Raw genomic sequence first — 16,122 nt, 5'->3', positions numbered from 1 at the left:
CTCCTCACTTCCCTTCAGTGTCTATTCCCCTCCCCTCTCTCCACTTCCCTTTAGTGTCACTCAAACTTCTAACCCTCGTTGAGCCATCTCTCTCTCTTCCCCTCACCTTTGCGGGTGCTTTTCAGAGTTTTCTTTTTCTGAGGTGTCTGGATGCGGCAACCTTTTCACAAGTCCCGCGTGACTGCCCCAAAACATCTCCTCTGATGCACCTTCCTGTTTCTGTCTGGGCGGTTCACATCAGAGAAGCTTTGGGGCAGTCACACTGAACTTGTGAGAATACTGCTGCATCTGGACACCTCAGAAAGAAAACACTGAAAAGTGCCTGCGAATGTGAGAGGAAGGAGATGACTTGACGAGGGGAAGAGATGCCCGGATGGGGGTTTTTTTTTGCTGCCGGCGATCGAAAGGGAGCAAGTGTCATGATTGGGAGGAGGGCTGCTGACTGGGAGGGGTGGGAAAGGAAGCAACATGGCATACTTTACTGGTGGGACAAGGCCATTCACCGTCCCCGTGGCAACCAGTTTATTTTCCTCCCCGTTCCTGCGGGTTACCCAAGTGTCACCGTGTCATTCTCTACTTGTAAGTTCTTTTTAATCAGCCTAGTGTGTTCAAGATAATGTCTACCGTCTTTGAATGCTTCTACCAATATTTTCTGGTCTCTGATTGCATCTCTTGCTGCTTAATTATTATACATAGTATAGAATAGTTGTTACCATTAGAAATAGGACAATTCTATACATTTGTGCCTCAACTTAGATGCCCCAATGCCGAGGGCTTGTCAACTCTATATTGACATCTTGAAATCAAGATTCAGTTATAGAAAAACTATCATGTTGTTATTGGCATCCCATGTTTAGGCACACCTTCTTACTCCATGTCAATAGCAGGTGTAAGCTGGCACACCTAAGTGTGCCAAGTAACTTGCGTAATTTATAGTATTCTATAAACTATGTACGTAATTGAGAGAGATGCTCATGGCTCACCTATGCTTCACTTATATGCATGCCCCCCTTGCAGTTAATCACTATGGCACTTAGGTGCCAGGTTAAATAATAGTACTTTTAGAGCACATAGGCACTTGTCAATCAATGATGACTCTGATACACCTAAGTGGCATATACCCTTCCCAGCATATAGAATTGTCCCGAATGTGGTTCTCATTTACCACTACATCTGGTTTTAAAGTAAATAGCTGGGGAGACTGTGTTCCTTCTAAGCTGAACAGAAGTCCTTCACCTACAGTTCTGGTAGTGGGGGTGGGGGAAGGGGTGCCTTTTCACTATCACATTTTCAATAGTGAAGAATAGGCAAACTCTCCTTAGCAATTAAAAACACAATAATGAAGCACCATCATCCACTGATAGCAATGCAGTTGGAGAACTCCTGCTCAGCTTAGAGGCAGAGTAGTAAAAATCTAGAGACAGGATACTGATCTTTTGGAATATAACCCAGATATAGCTCTTTGGAAAGAAACATGGCCTATAACAACTTTAATGGGTTCAATGTGAGGTACTTGAATATAGTTGAGAATATCAACAAACACACACAAAAAAGTAATAATAATTCATTTACATATTTCTCCTTCATGTTTTTTTGTGAGTAATGGCTCTATGGGCTTACTCTATGAGGTATTTTTACCGAAGTGGTTGATGTACATAAGCTCCTTCAATTGTATTTGCATATGGAACAACTGTTTAAAAAGTATGCTTAGACATTTGAGACCAATAATAAAACATCTGGGGTAAATAAGCTGCTATTTTATAAGTCTGTTAATTTAATTAATATTATAGTAATCATTTGAACTTATCAAGTTAGGGAGACTGATAATGCCATAAAAGTCCCTTTTAATCTCCTGTCATGCTGTCTTCTCACTAGGAAGAACAATGTAATGCCCTACTGGTTATGGGGCGAGCACCCAAAAAGGGGGGAGAGGAAAAAGGGTAAGGGGATGAAGTCAGAGGCCCTGGGCTCTCAGTTGGACTAGAACCACCCATATGATCACAAATTCTTCCTTCTCTGCATTTCCATTATGGTTGTGATCTCAGTGTTTACACAGTTTTGGGGGATGAGCTGTACAATTTTATTGTGCCTTCTTGTGTGCAAACCTTCTCATTTCAGCACAATGTAGTCAATCATGAGATAAGAAACCATCACCAGGTTTGTGCTACAAAATTTGCATTTTCTTTTTTGTTTTTCTATGCTTGCTGCCAACCATCCTATGCATTATTAAATATCAACTTCTTGTTAATTTCTCTTTAGTCAATTCTTGCATCAGATTTTGATCTACATGTGGTTGTTGAAGTAACTGTCATTCTTTTTATAATTTTGCATTTACTGCTTGGTTTTCTTACTTTTGTGGTCCTTTAAAAAGTATTTTCATAATAACATAGTAGCTGACAGTACAGTCCATCCAGTTTGCCCAACAAGATAAACTCATAGCATAAGATAAGGTATGATGCGATACTACATATGCATACTTGTTCTTAATTTGTCCTTGCCATTTTCGGGGCTCAAACTGAAGCAGTCTGCCTGGTGCTGGCCTTGTTCTCTAACCGCTGAAGCTGTCACCTGTCCTTTTGCAAATAATGTTCTTCTCTCTTTACAAATATTGGTAGGTTCCCACTCATTCTTCTGTTCTTCAGCATGTTTGTCCAAGTTTGATTATGGAAATTATCTAAGGCTGTTTTCTTTCATAATTTAGCAGCCTTTGAGCATTTGGATCTGCTGCGAGTAATCTATACTAACTGTCTATATATAATCTATTTTTCTAAGTTCCATATCTCCTTTACCTATTGGAATGAAATATATAGTCTTAGCATATACTGGCTCCATGAGTTTTTTTTTTTCTTTTTTACATCTAACTCTTTGAAGACTGTTTGGCCAACCTATGATACCACAGTTACATGCAATTATGGGAATGGTATTAAGAATTTGTATCATTAAATGCTGCTAAAGCATTTTTTTAAATTTCAATATTGTTTCAATCAGCTTGATTTAGAAGTTAATCTACTAGTTCTTCTATGTCCAGCTCCTTTGTTGCTTTCCTTCTCGACTCTGCTCATTGCTCTGTCTTCATTGGAGGCTTGTGTGTTGTGCTGTTTTGACTTTTATGTTTTTATATTTAAGACAGCCAAGGACCCTATAAGGACCCTGAGGAAGGCATTTTTATTTTGCCGAAACACAGCCCTTGTTGGGTCATTTTGTATTTTATACATTATTTGATTTTTATCTTGTGAGTCATTTGTGACTGCATACATCCTTTGTAAATTGTTTTTAAGATTATTGCTTTTAATTTTTTTGGGAAGCTTATTAAAACTACAAACTAGTACATCCAATCTACTGTTCCACAATCTTTTGGTGTTTTGCTGTCTTCATCTCCTCCATTGTATCCTTCTCATTTATTGGTGCCACATGATTTACGATAACAGGTTCAATTATCTCTTCTGGTTACTTTGGCTGCTCCAGCCTCTCTTTCGCTGTTCCTTCCTAGAGCTCCTTTTCCTTCTCTCCATTTTTATTGCTGTTGCATTATATAGATTATTTAAGATTGCATCACTTATGTAGTTTTTTTTTGGGGGGGTGGATTTTTTTTTGAGGGGGGATTTATTGGTTCAGTTAAAGATCTTTATCATCATTGTTATACTTTACAGCTTTTCCTCCAATACTAATGGTCTTGCTTTCAGTTTTTGTCAGGATGTCTTTGTGTACTCTCTAGGTTCAAACAGTGGGTTTATTGTATAAAAGCAGCAGTTTGCCATCTCCTTTTAATCTTCAAGAGCCAATGAATTGTATTCAGTCCTCTTAAAGATTTCTATTAACTACTGTGGTCTGTTTACATTAGCAGTGGAAAAATGGACATCGTTCACCCTAGCCTATAACGGTGGCTTGAATGTTATTTTATCCTAAAGAATGTGCACGGTTGATAATGCCATCTTTAGCACTAGCGCTGAAGCTAAAAATGGGCACTTTTTCATTCTGGTCAATGGGCAACCGATATGGACTTGATCATTTTTATCTTTATATATTCAAATAGAGTGTTCGCGTTGCTGAGATTCAGTATAGATGTTACACAATGAGGTCATCACATGAAGGTGCTCAGCAAGATTTGACAGAAGAATGCTATTCTCTTTAATTATTCTCTGCCCATCAGATCCCATGTCTTTTCTGCTCCTAACATTTTTGTTCTGTGTAACCCCACCTAGTGGTAACGGGATCTGGCAGTGGGTTGTTACTCTGTTTTCAGAGTTTCTAGAAGATAGGCTATGGCACAGTTTTTACCTTCCAGTCCAAGGTGAGTTTGTTGGTGTTTAATAAGACCAGAGCTCTGACTGAAGCATCGTTCACATACTGTACATTTATATGGTCTCTCTCCTGTATGTGTTCTCTGGTGCTTGATGACAGTTGAAAGATCTGTGAAGCTTTTCTCACAATACGCACACTGGTACGGTCTCTCTCCTGTATGAATTCTCTTGTGTCTACCAAAACTTGAACTATCACTGAAACGTTTATCACATTCTGTGCAAGTATATGGCTTCTCTTCTGTATGCGTCCTTTTATGAACAATGAGGTGGGAGCTTTTAGTGAATCTTTTCTCACAGTCTGTACATTTATAGGGTCTTTCACCTGTGTGTATTCTTCTATGTTTTTTGAGAGATGAGCTATCAGCAAAGCACTTTTCACAGTCTGTACATCTATAGGGTTTCTCTCCTGTGTGCGTTCGCATATGTTCAACAAGCTTTGTACTTCTAATGAAGCATTTCCCACAGTCTGTACATTTATATGGTCTCTCTCCTGTGTGAATTCTTATATGTAGAGTGAGATGTGAGCTATCATTAAAGCATTTCTCACAAACTGGACATTTATATGGTTTCTCTCCAGTATGTATTCGTGTATGTTTAATGAGACTTGAACTCACATTGAAATTTTTTCCACATATATTGCAACTGTATGGTTTTTCTCCTGTGTGGATTCTTATATGTTTAATGAGACTAGACAAGTTACTAAAGCATTTTCCACAGTCCTTACACTCATATGGTTTCTCCCCTGTGTGGATCCTCTGATGAGTGCTGAGACTAGACTTATGGCAAAAGTTTTTCTCGCAGTCTGTACATTTAAATGGTCTTGCTAATATGCGTTTTCTATTATGAACAATAAGCTGCGTTGAACTCTTTGTCAGGCGCTTCCTATACTTTCTCTTCTTTTTGTGGGTCCTTTGATGGTTAATCAGAGTTGATATTTTCTTGAAGGCTTTCTCACATTCAGAACATTGATGTGGTCTCCCTGTACCATGATGCCACTTATTTTCAAATTCTTTATCATATGTTTCAGATTTCACAATTATTTGCAGGTATGGTGCTTCAGTGGTAGCTGTTGGTTTAAGAGAACCAATCTGAGAATCTAGACATTCCTCTACACTTTCCCTACATGGGTTTCCTGGAAGATTCTCTGCCTTTGGCTTCCTTTCACGGGGTTTGCACAGCTTTGAATCCTGGATAATGGTCTTATTGTCCTCCTCTGATACCATCAGTCTTAGTAAATTGTCTCTATATTCTTGCTGATCTGTTGACTTGTCTGTGTCCACTGGTTCTCCCTCTGCAGGAAAATAAGAGTTGATTCAAGATGAAAGTTAGGCATTCAGTTATATAACATAATTAATTAAAATAACATTTATACATCTTAAACACCTTAGTATTAGATAAAATATAGGGGGGGTGGGAATGTGAAAGATAATAATTGATAATTGTTTATTATTAATATGGGTGGGTGGGTAGGGATTCTTTTATATTTATATATTTGAAGGAATTTAAGTAAGATTGTCAAGTGATTAGTTAAAGATTTTCTGTTTGACTATTATACACTTGTTGTAATATTTGAAAATGAATAAAGATTTAAAAAAAAAAAAAAAAAATGCTTATGCAAAGGGGGTCCTTAAAATTTCTATCCCTTACTAGTGAGATATGGTCTCTCCACAAATAACAACAACAAAGGTGACCTTTGATGCTCAGTTGCTTTATTGTGTAATAAGACTCAACATGACCACGTTTCGGCCAAAAGGGGCCTGCCTCAGGAGTCTGAATACTGATTAAGAAGTACAAAGTAACATACGTGGTCAATGCCTGTGTTGTGATACAGTATATGATGTTGTACTAATCTGTTTGGTGACACGGTAGTTATTGTTTGAGTTCTACTAGAAAAAAAAGTTTTGTTGGATACCAATCGTACTCAGCAGTCTGGAAATGCGAATCCCAGGTCAAAATGTGTTTGACAGCCACCTAACGCCACTTTCGGTGTTAGCCAAGCCCATAGTAGAGTTCGGCGACCTAAAGCGCCTATCTAGGCACAATTCCAATGCAAATTATTTAGGCACTGGTAGGCGCTTTAACGGTGCCAGTTTTTGCCGTTTTAACTTAGGTGCCTCTTACTGCCTTTTTGAAGAAATTTATCCAAGGCGGTGTACATTGTCCAGATAATGCCGATGAATATCTCTGTAAAGTGCCCTTAAGGGGGCTGCATTTAGGGCAGGGAAAAAAGTTAACCTAACACTAATTTTTAGCAGTAGACAGTTCTTAGCATCATAAATCTAGAAAAATGAACTGCAGACCAAAACTGTAGGTCAATTTCCACTGAAAACTAACAGGTAGTTATTTATTTACTCATTCCTCACACATACTTATGCACCTTTTGCAAACTAGCCCAGGGTAGCTGCCCAGTTCCCAGGTTGGCAGCTGACCTGGATATTCAGTGTTGGTGTCTTTATTCAAGAGCAATGTTAGGAAGTTCTACTTTACGGAGAGGGTGGTGGATGCCTGGAATGCGCTCCTGAGAGAGGTGGTGGAGAGGAAAACGGTGACTGAGTTCAAAGAAGCATGGGATGAACACAGAGGATCTAGAATCAGAAAATAATAGTAAATATTGAACTAAGGAGAGTACTGGGCAGACTTGCACGGTCTGTGTCTGTATATAGCCGTTTGGGGGGAGGATGGGCTGGAGAGGGCTTCAGTGGCTAGGAGGGTGTAGATGGGCTGGAGTAGGTTTTGACGGAGATTTCAGCAATTGGAACCCAAGCACAGTACCGGGTAGAGCTTTGGATTCATGCCCAGAAATAGCTAAGAAGAAAAAATTTAAAAAATTTAAATTGAATCAGGTTGGGCAGACTGGATGGACCATTCGGGTCTTTATCTGCCGTCATCTACTATGTTACTATATCTCCCCAGCATTAAATACCTGAGTTAGATTCAGCCTGAATAGGTCAGTAGCTTTAAAACCGCCAACTACCATGGTCTGAATATCAGGGGGGGGTTGTTGTGGATTAATAACTGTGGTCTCTTAAGCCGAGTGTAGGACTATACATCCCAAAAGCAATGGGTTGGAAGCTGAATGAAAGCTGTTGTGCCTCAATTGCATCATTTTTGCCACTGGTGTTGGAGGAGTAGATGAAGAACTGGGGTAAGCCAGGGTTCAGATCAGATAACTCTTTAATGTCCCTTACAATAAGCCCTCTGGGTACAGGTAAATAGCTGCTAAATCCTAATAATTAAAATCAATTGAGGAAATAATGCATGCTACTGTTCGCTTATAATGCGTGGGGGGGGGGGAGGGAGAGCTTCATTCCAGTTTTTATGAAAATTCCAGACAGGGAATGCAGAGGCAATAGTGCCCCAAGGAGCCTAGAGAGGAGCAGGGCAGCGGCCATAAGAACATAAGAACTGCCATCTCCGGATCAGACCTTCGATCCATCAAGTCCAGCGATCTGCACACGTCAACACCCTGAGGTACTCAGAAAGGAAAAGAGCAGCGACATCAGATAGGCACTTAGGGGGATATTTAATAAATGGCATCCAAAATTAGGTGAAGGAGAAAAAGTCTCCCCTGCCCCGAATCGAGTATGGGGGAGAGACAGCCTTGACAAGCACTCCTAATAAATTATTAAAGGTGAATGGGAAGTCCTCAGTCCCACAGCCCGCAATGGGGAGCACAGCCCCTAATGCACAGCTGTCACAATCATACACCCTAAAAGGGTGAAACGTGTGAAACATCCTCGGACTTTCCCAATTGTAAATTAATGTGTGATAACTAGTGCACAAACCAGTGTGCTAAAAGTGAAAGTTAATAAATAAGGAAAAACAATCAACTGGTTGGACTGTCTCTGCCCCTCACCCGAGAGTGCAGCAGTGGCCAAAAATCATCCAAGCCAAATGCAATCACAAGCTGGACATAGAAAGCATGCCATTTTCTCTCACTATGCCATTGGGCTAGGTGTGCCTCAAGGATTGGATTGGGAAGCATTGCTCTAAAGCAGGAGTGTCCAAGTCCCTCCTCGAGGGCCGCAATCCAGTATCCAATATGCATGAGATCTATTAGCATACAATGAAAGCAGTGCATGCAAATAGATCTCATGAATATTCATTGGGGAAATCCTGAAAACCCAACTGGACTGCGGCCCTCGCGGAGGGACTTTGACAAACCTGCTCTAAAGCATTAAATGAGGAATAAAGGAACACCCCAAGGCACTAAGAGAACCAGCTCTGAACCCCCACCTGTATACAAGGGTGAGAGAAATATGGCATAGAGAAGACCATCTCCCCAAAACTGCTTAGGGTTTCTTCTAATCAAGGCTAAGACCTGGAGAAAGAATGGTACCCAGTAGCACTACAGAATTGATAATAATCATAGCAAATAAATAACAAAAGCTTTTAGTAGATTGTATTCTTAGAGGTCTGTGCCCTGATCTGTAATATTTGCTCACCTCTAAAAGAATGTTTAATAACTTTTCTTCTGGTTGAGACCCATAGTGGTCGCCCCTGCTCCATCCTTTTTAAGATATTAGGTTTTGTAGTAGTAAAACCTATGCATAGGGAAAGAGAAATACATGATCTGACAGAATATTTATTAAAATATGTAAGTCTTGATATAATTAAACATTGTTTTCTCCCCAAATTTTCCCCTCATGATTTCAACCAAAAAGGTTAGAATCCATGTCAACCCTGACAGGCTTATCCCCATTTTAATTTTTTCTCCCAACATCTCTAGATTTGTAGTTTTGGTTTCTTTTGCAAGTAAGGCTACCTTCTGTTTTGAGAAGTGCGGAGGGGAGAGAGATCACTTTCAACTTCAAAGAGAGGGGGGAGTGTTCCCTGCACCAAACAACCATTTCGCTATGGGCCAGTTAGCATATGGAAAACAGAACTGCTCAAAATAATTGCTCTAACAGGGTTGCACTCTCTTAATGTGGATATATTGTGTTACCGCTGCTACATTGTACAGTATATCTCATTACCTTAGTGCACTCTGCATTAAAATCGGCTCCAGTTTTAAAAACAGATTAGTACATAGTCACACTAAACAACATACACACATAATTCACCTGCCCAGTACACACTGGGTACCATGTTCCCCTCTAAGCTGAGCAGGAGTCCTCTACCTATAGTCCTGCCAGTGGGTGATGATGGTTCACTATCACATTTTCAATAATGAAGAAAAGGCAAACTAATTACTCCAGGAACCTGCTTGTCCCTAGCAATAGAAGTGTAGGTTGAAGACTCTGGCTCAGATTAGAGCAGGGATGTCAAACTCAGTCACATTAAGAAGCCGAAATCCAAAACACAGGCTAAGTCGAGGGCCAGACTCCGCCCAATCTCCACCCCTCACCCCCGCTCCATAATAGTACTAATACCATTTTTTCCATTCATTTTTCATATATACATCTATATATATATATAAAATCGGAGGTATGTATGTGTGTATGTGCCGCGATCACGCAAAAACGGCTTGACCGATTTAAACGAAACTTGGTATGCAGATCCCTCACTACCTGGGGTGATATGTTCTGGGGGTCTCGCGGCCCACCTGCACATGTGGGCGGAGCTACAAACAGAAAATCAGATTTCACCCATTCATGTCAATGAAAAAAATGTAAAAAGCTGCCATTCTCACAGTAATTCAAAAACGGCTTGACCGATTTGAACGAAACTTGGTATGCAGATCCCTCACTACCTGGGGTGATATGTTTTGGGGGTCTCACGGCAGGTATGTAAAAAATTAATTTCATTCACCACTATAAAGTATCTTTATTTGAATCCATTTACAGTGTTATTGCTATAATTAAATACCCGTGCAACGCCGGGGCATCAGCTATATATATATAAAATCAGATGTATGTATGTATGTTCCAGCATAACTCCAAAACGCATGGACAGATTTCAACCAAACTTGGTATACATATCAATTGCTATCTGGGAAAAAAAATACTGTGGGGGTGGGAAGGGGATGACATGTAAAGACTCATCGAAAAAGACAGATATTGCTTTGACCAATGGTGTGAAGCTTGGGGAATGATGTCACACAGTCAGAATGATGTCACAGTCAACACTATATAAGGAAGTGCCGCTGTGGTGTGTTGTGGTGAAGCCGAAACTGAAAATTTGTGTGATGTTATTCCTCAAGTGAATGTTCCTGAAGGGAATTTATATCCGAGCAACGCCGGGTGATCAGCTAGTACACAATATAATTTTATTAACAACACATAATGGTTAACCACAAAATGAAACTACACAAAGCACACTGTATGCTTCTCAACATTCATTCCTACCAGAACATAGATAACCCTTATGCAAATATGGGACCAAAACTAAAAGTACTAATATATACAAATCAAACCCTAAGATTCAAGACTGTGCATGCAGTTCAACCCCAAAGAAAAAGAAGCATATGCATTTCTTCCTGAACAGTGCAAAATATAGGACAGCAGATGTAAATTCTCAAAATTGGCACAATTCAATCACTAAATTGAAAATAAAATCATTCACCTTACCATTGTTGTTTCCCTCCTTTCATGCTGTGCCTCCTTCCGGTGAGTGTTTTATCTTCTGGTCGGCTCCTGCTTGACCATTTTATGCGGCCTGCGGTGCGATACGGCGTTTTCATTACCGCCCCGGTATTATTTTCTGCCTGGCTCCCTCCTCCTCCTCACTGCTGCAGTGTGCACAAAGCCGCGGGCAGCAGCTCCTTGTGCCTCATCCGGAAGCATTCCCTCTGACGCGACATCAGAGAGAAGGCGTCCGGTTCAGGCGCAGGACGCGCATAGGAGCCGCTGCCCTTGGCTTTGTGCACACTGTGGCAGTGAGGAGGAGGGAACAGGCCAAAAGACAACACCAGGGGCGGCTATGAAAACGCCGCATCACACCACAGGCCGCATAAAATGGCCAGGCGGCCCAGATTCTGCTCGTGGGCCTTGAGTTTGACACCCGTGGCTTAGAGGGAACAGTAAGTGCAGTTTTTTTTACCTGTAACATAGACAGCAGGGGAATGTAGTCACACTTGTTGGTGAAGTCCTTAGACTAACAAGTGTGACTACTTCTCCCTTGCTTGTCTTCGGAGAAAGGTGCTTACATGTAACAGGGATTCTCCGTAGACAGCAGGGGAATGTAGTCACACTTGTTGGTGAAGTCCTTAGACTAACAAGTGTGACTACATCTCCCCTGCTTGTCTCCAAAGAACTGGGCACACTGCAGCTCCTTGTGACTCTTGGAGAGTCACTTAATCTTTCACTGTCCCAAATACAAATACTCAGATTGTGAGTCCATTAGGGACAAAGAAAGTACCTGAATATAATAAAAATGTAAACCACTTTGGCTGTGCAACAGAAAGTAGTATATCAAATCAATGACCCTTTATCCTTCACTCTCACTTTGTGAAGAGTGAAACAAGAGCTAGAGTTTAATCTGTCTGAGCAAGGTGGAGGGAATTCTGAGACAGATAGGAGTATTTCTGAAAGCTCTACTATCCTCCTAACTCTAGCACACAAATTTGCACAAGCAACTTATAGAATAAGATCATTGCACAAGCAACTCAATTTAATAATTGGCTGCTAAGTAGAGTTAACAACCAATTACCGTATTGGCTTAAAAGGGTGTTGACTGGCGCTAGATGGTACCAATTAGCAGGCTGTGTATCCAACTGCCCTTAGTCACTATTCTGGAAGTTGCATGCACAAATTCTATCGTACGCAATTTCTAGGGCACATGGGCGTGTCAGGAGCATACTTAGGAATTAAACGTGCAGGTTATAGGATACTAGGAGTTATTTGCCGAACTACCAACCATTAGGCATGGGCACTTACACCAGCTTTTGATATGGTGTAGTTGCTCACACCTAGGTTTACCATATTTAAAATTGTAAAATTCCGGGTGCATGGCTCTGCCCCATTCCGCCTCAAACCCTATCCCAATCCGCATCAGACCCTGTCCCATTCCGCCCCCACATAGCCTGTGTACTCACTATGACCCGTCAGATCAGTGTTGGATGAGACTATTCACTGCCAAAATGCTGGGAATAGTGCTGCAAAGCAGATATTCAGGCTGCTTGTCAGACTCCAGTGTCTGACTACACCTCCACTCCTGCGACCCAACGGGTGCGCACTGGAACGGGCAGATGCATCCAGTATCCCGTGAGACACCGCCAAGCCTCCTAAGGGTGCCTAACAACCTGTGCTCGACCCCTGATTAACAGAAGGTGAGACCACCTCAAGTAAAGCCCCAAGCTCTAGAGAAAAACTATGCTGATTGGCTAACAGGTACTCAGTGGGATTGGCCTGTAAGCTACAGACCAAAGTCTATGAATTCTAAAGCAGGTAAAGCTTTAAAATCACTCCAAGCACCAAATTACCCGAAAAGGGGAAGAAATTACATCAAATTAAAAATAATAAAATGGGGAGAGCAGAACAAACATATCTGCAGTCATGCATGCAGAAGGAAAGAATTGAGGGTGGAGCTAGAGAGCATCAGTGAAGTACAATAGAGGCAGAGTGAAAAATCTGGAGTGGATTCCTTCTGCAGCATACGGCTAAAGGGAAATAACTCTACTGTCTAGAATATCTCACCTATTGCACTGGAATAAGCAATTAGTAATTGGGTTCTTATCAAGCAAATATTGGTGCTAATTGGCAACAATTTGGATTTACGTGTGCATCTTATGTGCTAATCTATAAAGACCATAGGCCGGGTTAGGGGTGTCCATTAAAGATGCACGCAGTTATTAATGAATATCAGGGATCTACACCTAATTTACATATCAGGATTTATACCAGGTTTCAGTTTGGCACGGAAAATGACTCTAAATGCTATTCTATAAATGGCATTCAACTCGGAGCACCATTTAGAGAACAGTGAATGCCAATTTTTGGGGTACCATCTAGTCCTATATGAATGTATGGCTATATTTATTCTACTGTATCTTTTTAAGAGATATTTTTTATACTATGACTAACTCTCAGTTTCAATAAGTACAAGATTTTGATTACATTGTTTTTAGAAGGGTCATTCATTTATGTTTGTGGACATTGTTGCCAGATATAAGAACATAAGAACTGCCATCTCCGGATCAGACCTTCGGTCCGGCGATCCGCACACGTGGAGACCCATCCTGGCGTAATTTTAGTCACCCATATCCCTCTATGCCTCTCGTAAGGAGATGTGTATCTAGTTTGCTTTTAAATCCTAGAACGGTGGATTCCACAATAACCTCCTCTGGGAGAGCATTCCAGGTTGCGTGAAGCAGAACTTCCTGATATTTGTCCTGGACTTGTCCCCCCTTAGCTTCAGTCCATGTCCTCTTGTCCGTGTCACATTGGACATTATAAATAATTTTTTTTCCTGCTCTATTTTGTAGATTCCTTTCAGTATTTTGAAAGTCTCGATCATATCCCCTCGCAGTCTCCTTTTCTCAAGGGAGAACAATCCCAGTCTCTTAAGTCGTTCCTCGTATTCCAAGTTCTCCATACCTTTTATTAGCTTCGTTTCTCGTCTCTGCAACCTCTCCAGCAGTTTTATATCCTTCTTTGTTGTGCTATGAGGTGGTAAGATATCACCTGTTCTAGTCACCTTTGGGTGAGGTTTAAAAACTGAGCACAATCACATTATTTTATTACAGTATTGTGGTATTTTTGAAAACATTCAAATTGAAAATTACTCATGTTTTTTATACTATCTCTTTAAATGATGCCATTTAAATTTTAGGGATAGTAGCTAACATATATTGTCTTTTATATTTTTTTATATTTATTCAACACTTCTAATTGAATATCCTGAACCAAACAAATAAAGAACAAAAGAAAATAGTTGAGTCTTTTATAGATTCGTATTCTGACAGTTAATGCGACCAGTTCCAAAGCCTCAAGGGACAAGCTGTCACAGCCAATGTTCCTGCCTGGAAGCCAGGACTATTCCAGAGATCACAAAGTCAATACTAAAAGAGAAAATGCAGTTTGATTTTACCCAGTGATGTCAAATTTTCATAGTTCTCCTTCATCACACTCCTATACAGTTCTTTCTGCTGATTTTCTAACAGCTGCCACTCTTCCTCAGAGAAGTAGACCGCAACATCTTGGAATTTAACTGGTTTCTGAAAAATAAAGAGATTTCACATATGTTTCCATAGCCGCCTGAGTAGTTCACAATCTAATCAGGTACTCTTAAGTATTTTCCCTATCTTTTCCAGCAGGCTCACAATCTAACTATGGAATCTGGGGCAATGGAGGGTTAGGTAACCTACTAGGTTCAGAACAGTGGCATTGGGCTTGAACCCACAACCTCAGGGTGCTGAGGCAGCAGCTCTAGCCATTAGGCCATTCCCACATAACACTTAGGGCCTGTATTACAAAGCTGTACTAGCGGCTGCTACGTGATAATGGCCCCAAAGCCCATAGAGATTTAAAGGGCTTCGGGGCTGTTGCTGTGCGGCTTTGTAAAACAGACTGTTAAAATTTTTCCCTTAATTTTGTAACTATAGTATTCTCTTTTAGGGTAATTTTATTAAAAGAATGCCTATGTATGAAGGGCATTTTGGCGTAATTTTATTAAAAGAATGCCTATGTGTGAAGGGCATTTTGCCATAGATTATTTTATAAGGACAAATAAACATCTGTGTCTTAAGAAACTAGTAGCACAATCCTGCAGAAATTGGTACTGAAATGCGCCCATGTACAATTAATGCATAAATTGGAATTCTACTTGTGCCCTGCCCAAACTCTACTCTAGAACATGCCTACAACAGCCATATACAAGTAGACATACTCACAGAAAAATGGTATAACAGGTATTTTACACGCGTATACTATCATATACATGCAAAATTCCTTTATAAAATGTAGTATGTTTAGGAATAATTCTATAAATTAAGAGGTAATTATCTTCTGAGTATGCATGTAAATGATTAGAATATCAGCGATAAAAAGAGATTATGTCCTTACCTTGATAATATCTTTTCCAGTACATAGGCAAGTCATTCTAGACATGTGGGTTATCTCCCAATGGCCATGAGCCATCTGCAGAACAAATCCACTCTGGATTTTTTCTCTGACTCTACTCTACTTCACTGGGCGCTCTACTGCCACCTATAGTTAGTATCCAAGCAAAAAGAGAGCTCCATCGACAGTATGTGAAGTAGGGTCACCGATGGGAACTTTCCCAAGAATCAACTATTCTGCTTAAATAAGAAACATTAGAACAACAAACATCAAACAGCCAACAAAAGCATCAAAGGAGCTCAGGAAGTACCCCTGCACACACCTTGAACAATTATACAGAATTCTTCAAGGCCCAAAAAGGGCTGACTGGCATCCAATAATCAAACTTGGAAAAGCATAAGCAGAATGAGACAGTAGGCAGGCGCAGGAAGTACAGGGCGGGAGTCTAGAATGACTTACCTATCTACTGGAAAAGATATTAACAAGGTAAAGACAATCTCTTTTCCCAATGCAATAGGTGAGTCATTCTAGACATATGGGGCATACAAAAGCAGTCCCAAACACTTAGGGCAGGCTGACTGTGCCGACACTCAAGATCAAAGACCCAAAGGAAGAGTCCTGTCTTGCAGCCATATCCACTCTGTAAAATTTGGCAAACATGTGCAGAGTGGAAGTAGCTGCCCTATAAATCTCCACAGGGGAGACTGCCCTAGCCTCGGTCCACAAGGAGGCCATACTCCTGGTAGAATGTGCCTTAACAGAAACAGAAGACTGTTTACCACATAAAATGTAGCCTGACGAAATGGCCTTATGGATCCATCTGGAAATAGTGGCCTTGGAAGCAGGAGTGCTCTGCTTAGAAAAATGAGTCAGCACAAACA

The 16,122-nt window shown here is 40.6% G+C and overlaps 1 protein-coding gene across 1 annotated transcript in view; it reads right to left on the bottom strand.

The window, feature by feature from the left end:
- Positions 1 to 2,744: 2,744 nt before the first annotated feature.
- LOC117360805 (zinc finger protein 436-like) overlaps positions 2,745 to 16,122 on the bottom strand; it is a 65,443-nt gene continuing 52,065 nt past the window's right edge. Inside the window, exons 3-5 of the mRNA XM_033945208.1 lie at positions 14,271 to 14,397; positions 8,747 to 8,845; positions 2,745 to 5,592 (exon numbers count right to left, since the gene is read on the bottom strand). Of these exons, the coding sequence (XP_033801099.1) occupies positions 4,229 to 5,592; positions 8,747 to 8,845; positions 14,271 to 14,397 (1,590 nt within the window). The 3' untranslated portion in view covers positions 2,745 to 4,228. The remainder of the gene's footprint in view (positions 5,593 to 8,746; positions 8,846 to 14,270; positions 14,398 to 16,122) is intronic.

Source organism: Geotrypetes seraphini, chromosome 5 (genome assembly GCF_902459505.1).
Source record: "Geotrypetes seraphini chromosome 5, aGeoSer1.1, whole genome shotgun sequence".
Taxonomy (NCBI): Eukaryota; Metazoa; Chordata; class Amphibia; order Gymnophiona; family Dermophiidae; genus Geotrypetes; species Geotrypetes seraphini.
Note: the sequence above shows the minus strand (reverse complement) of the source record. Positions and strands in the feature narration are given on the sequence as shown.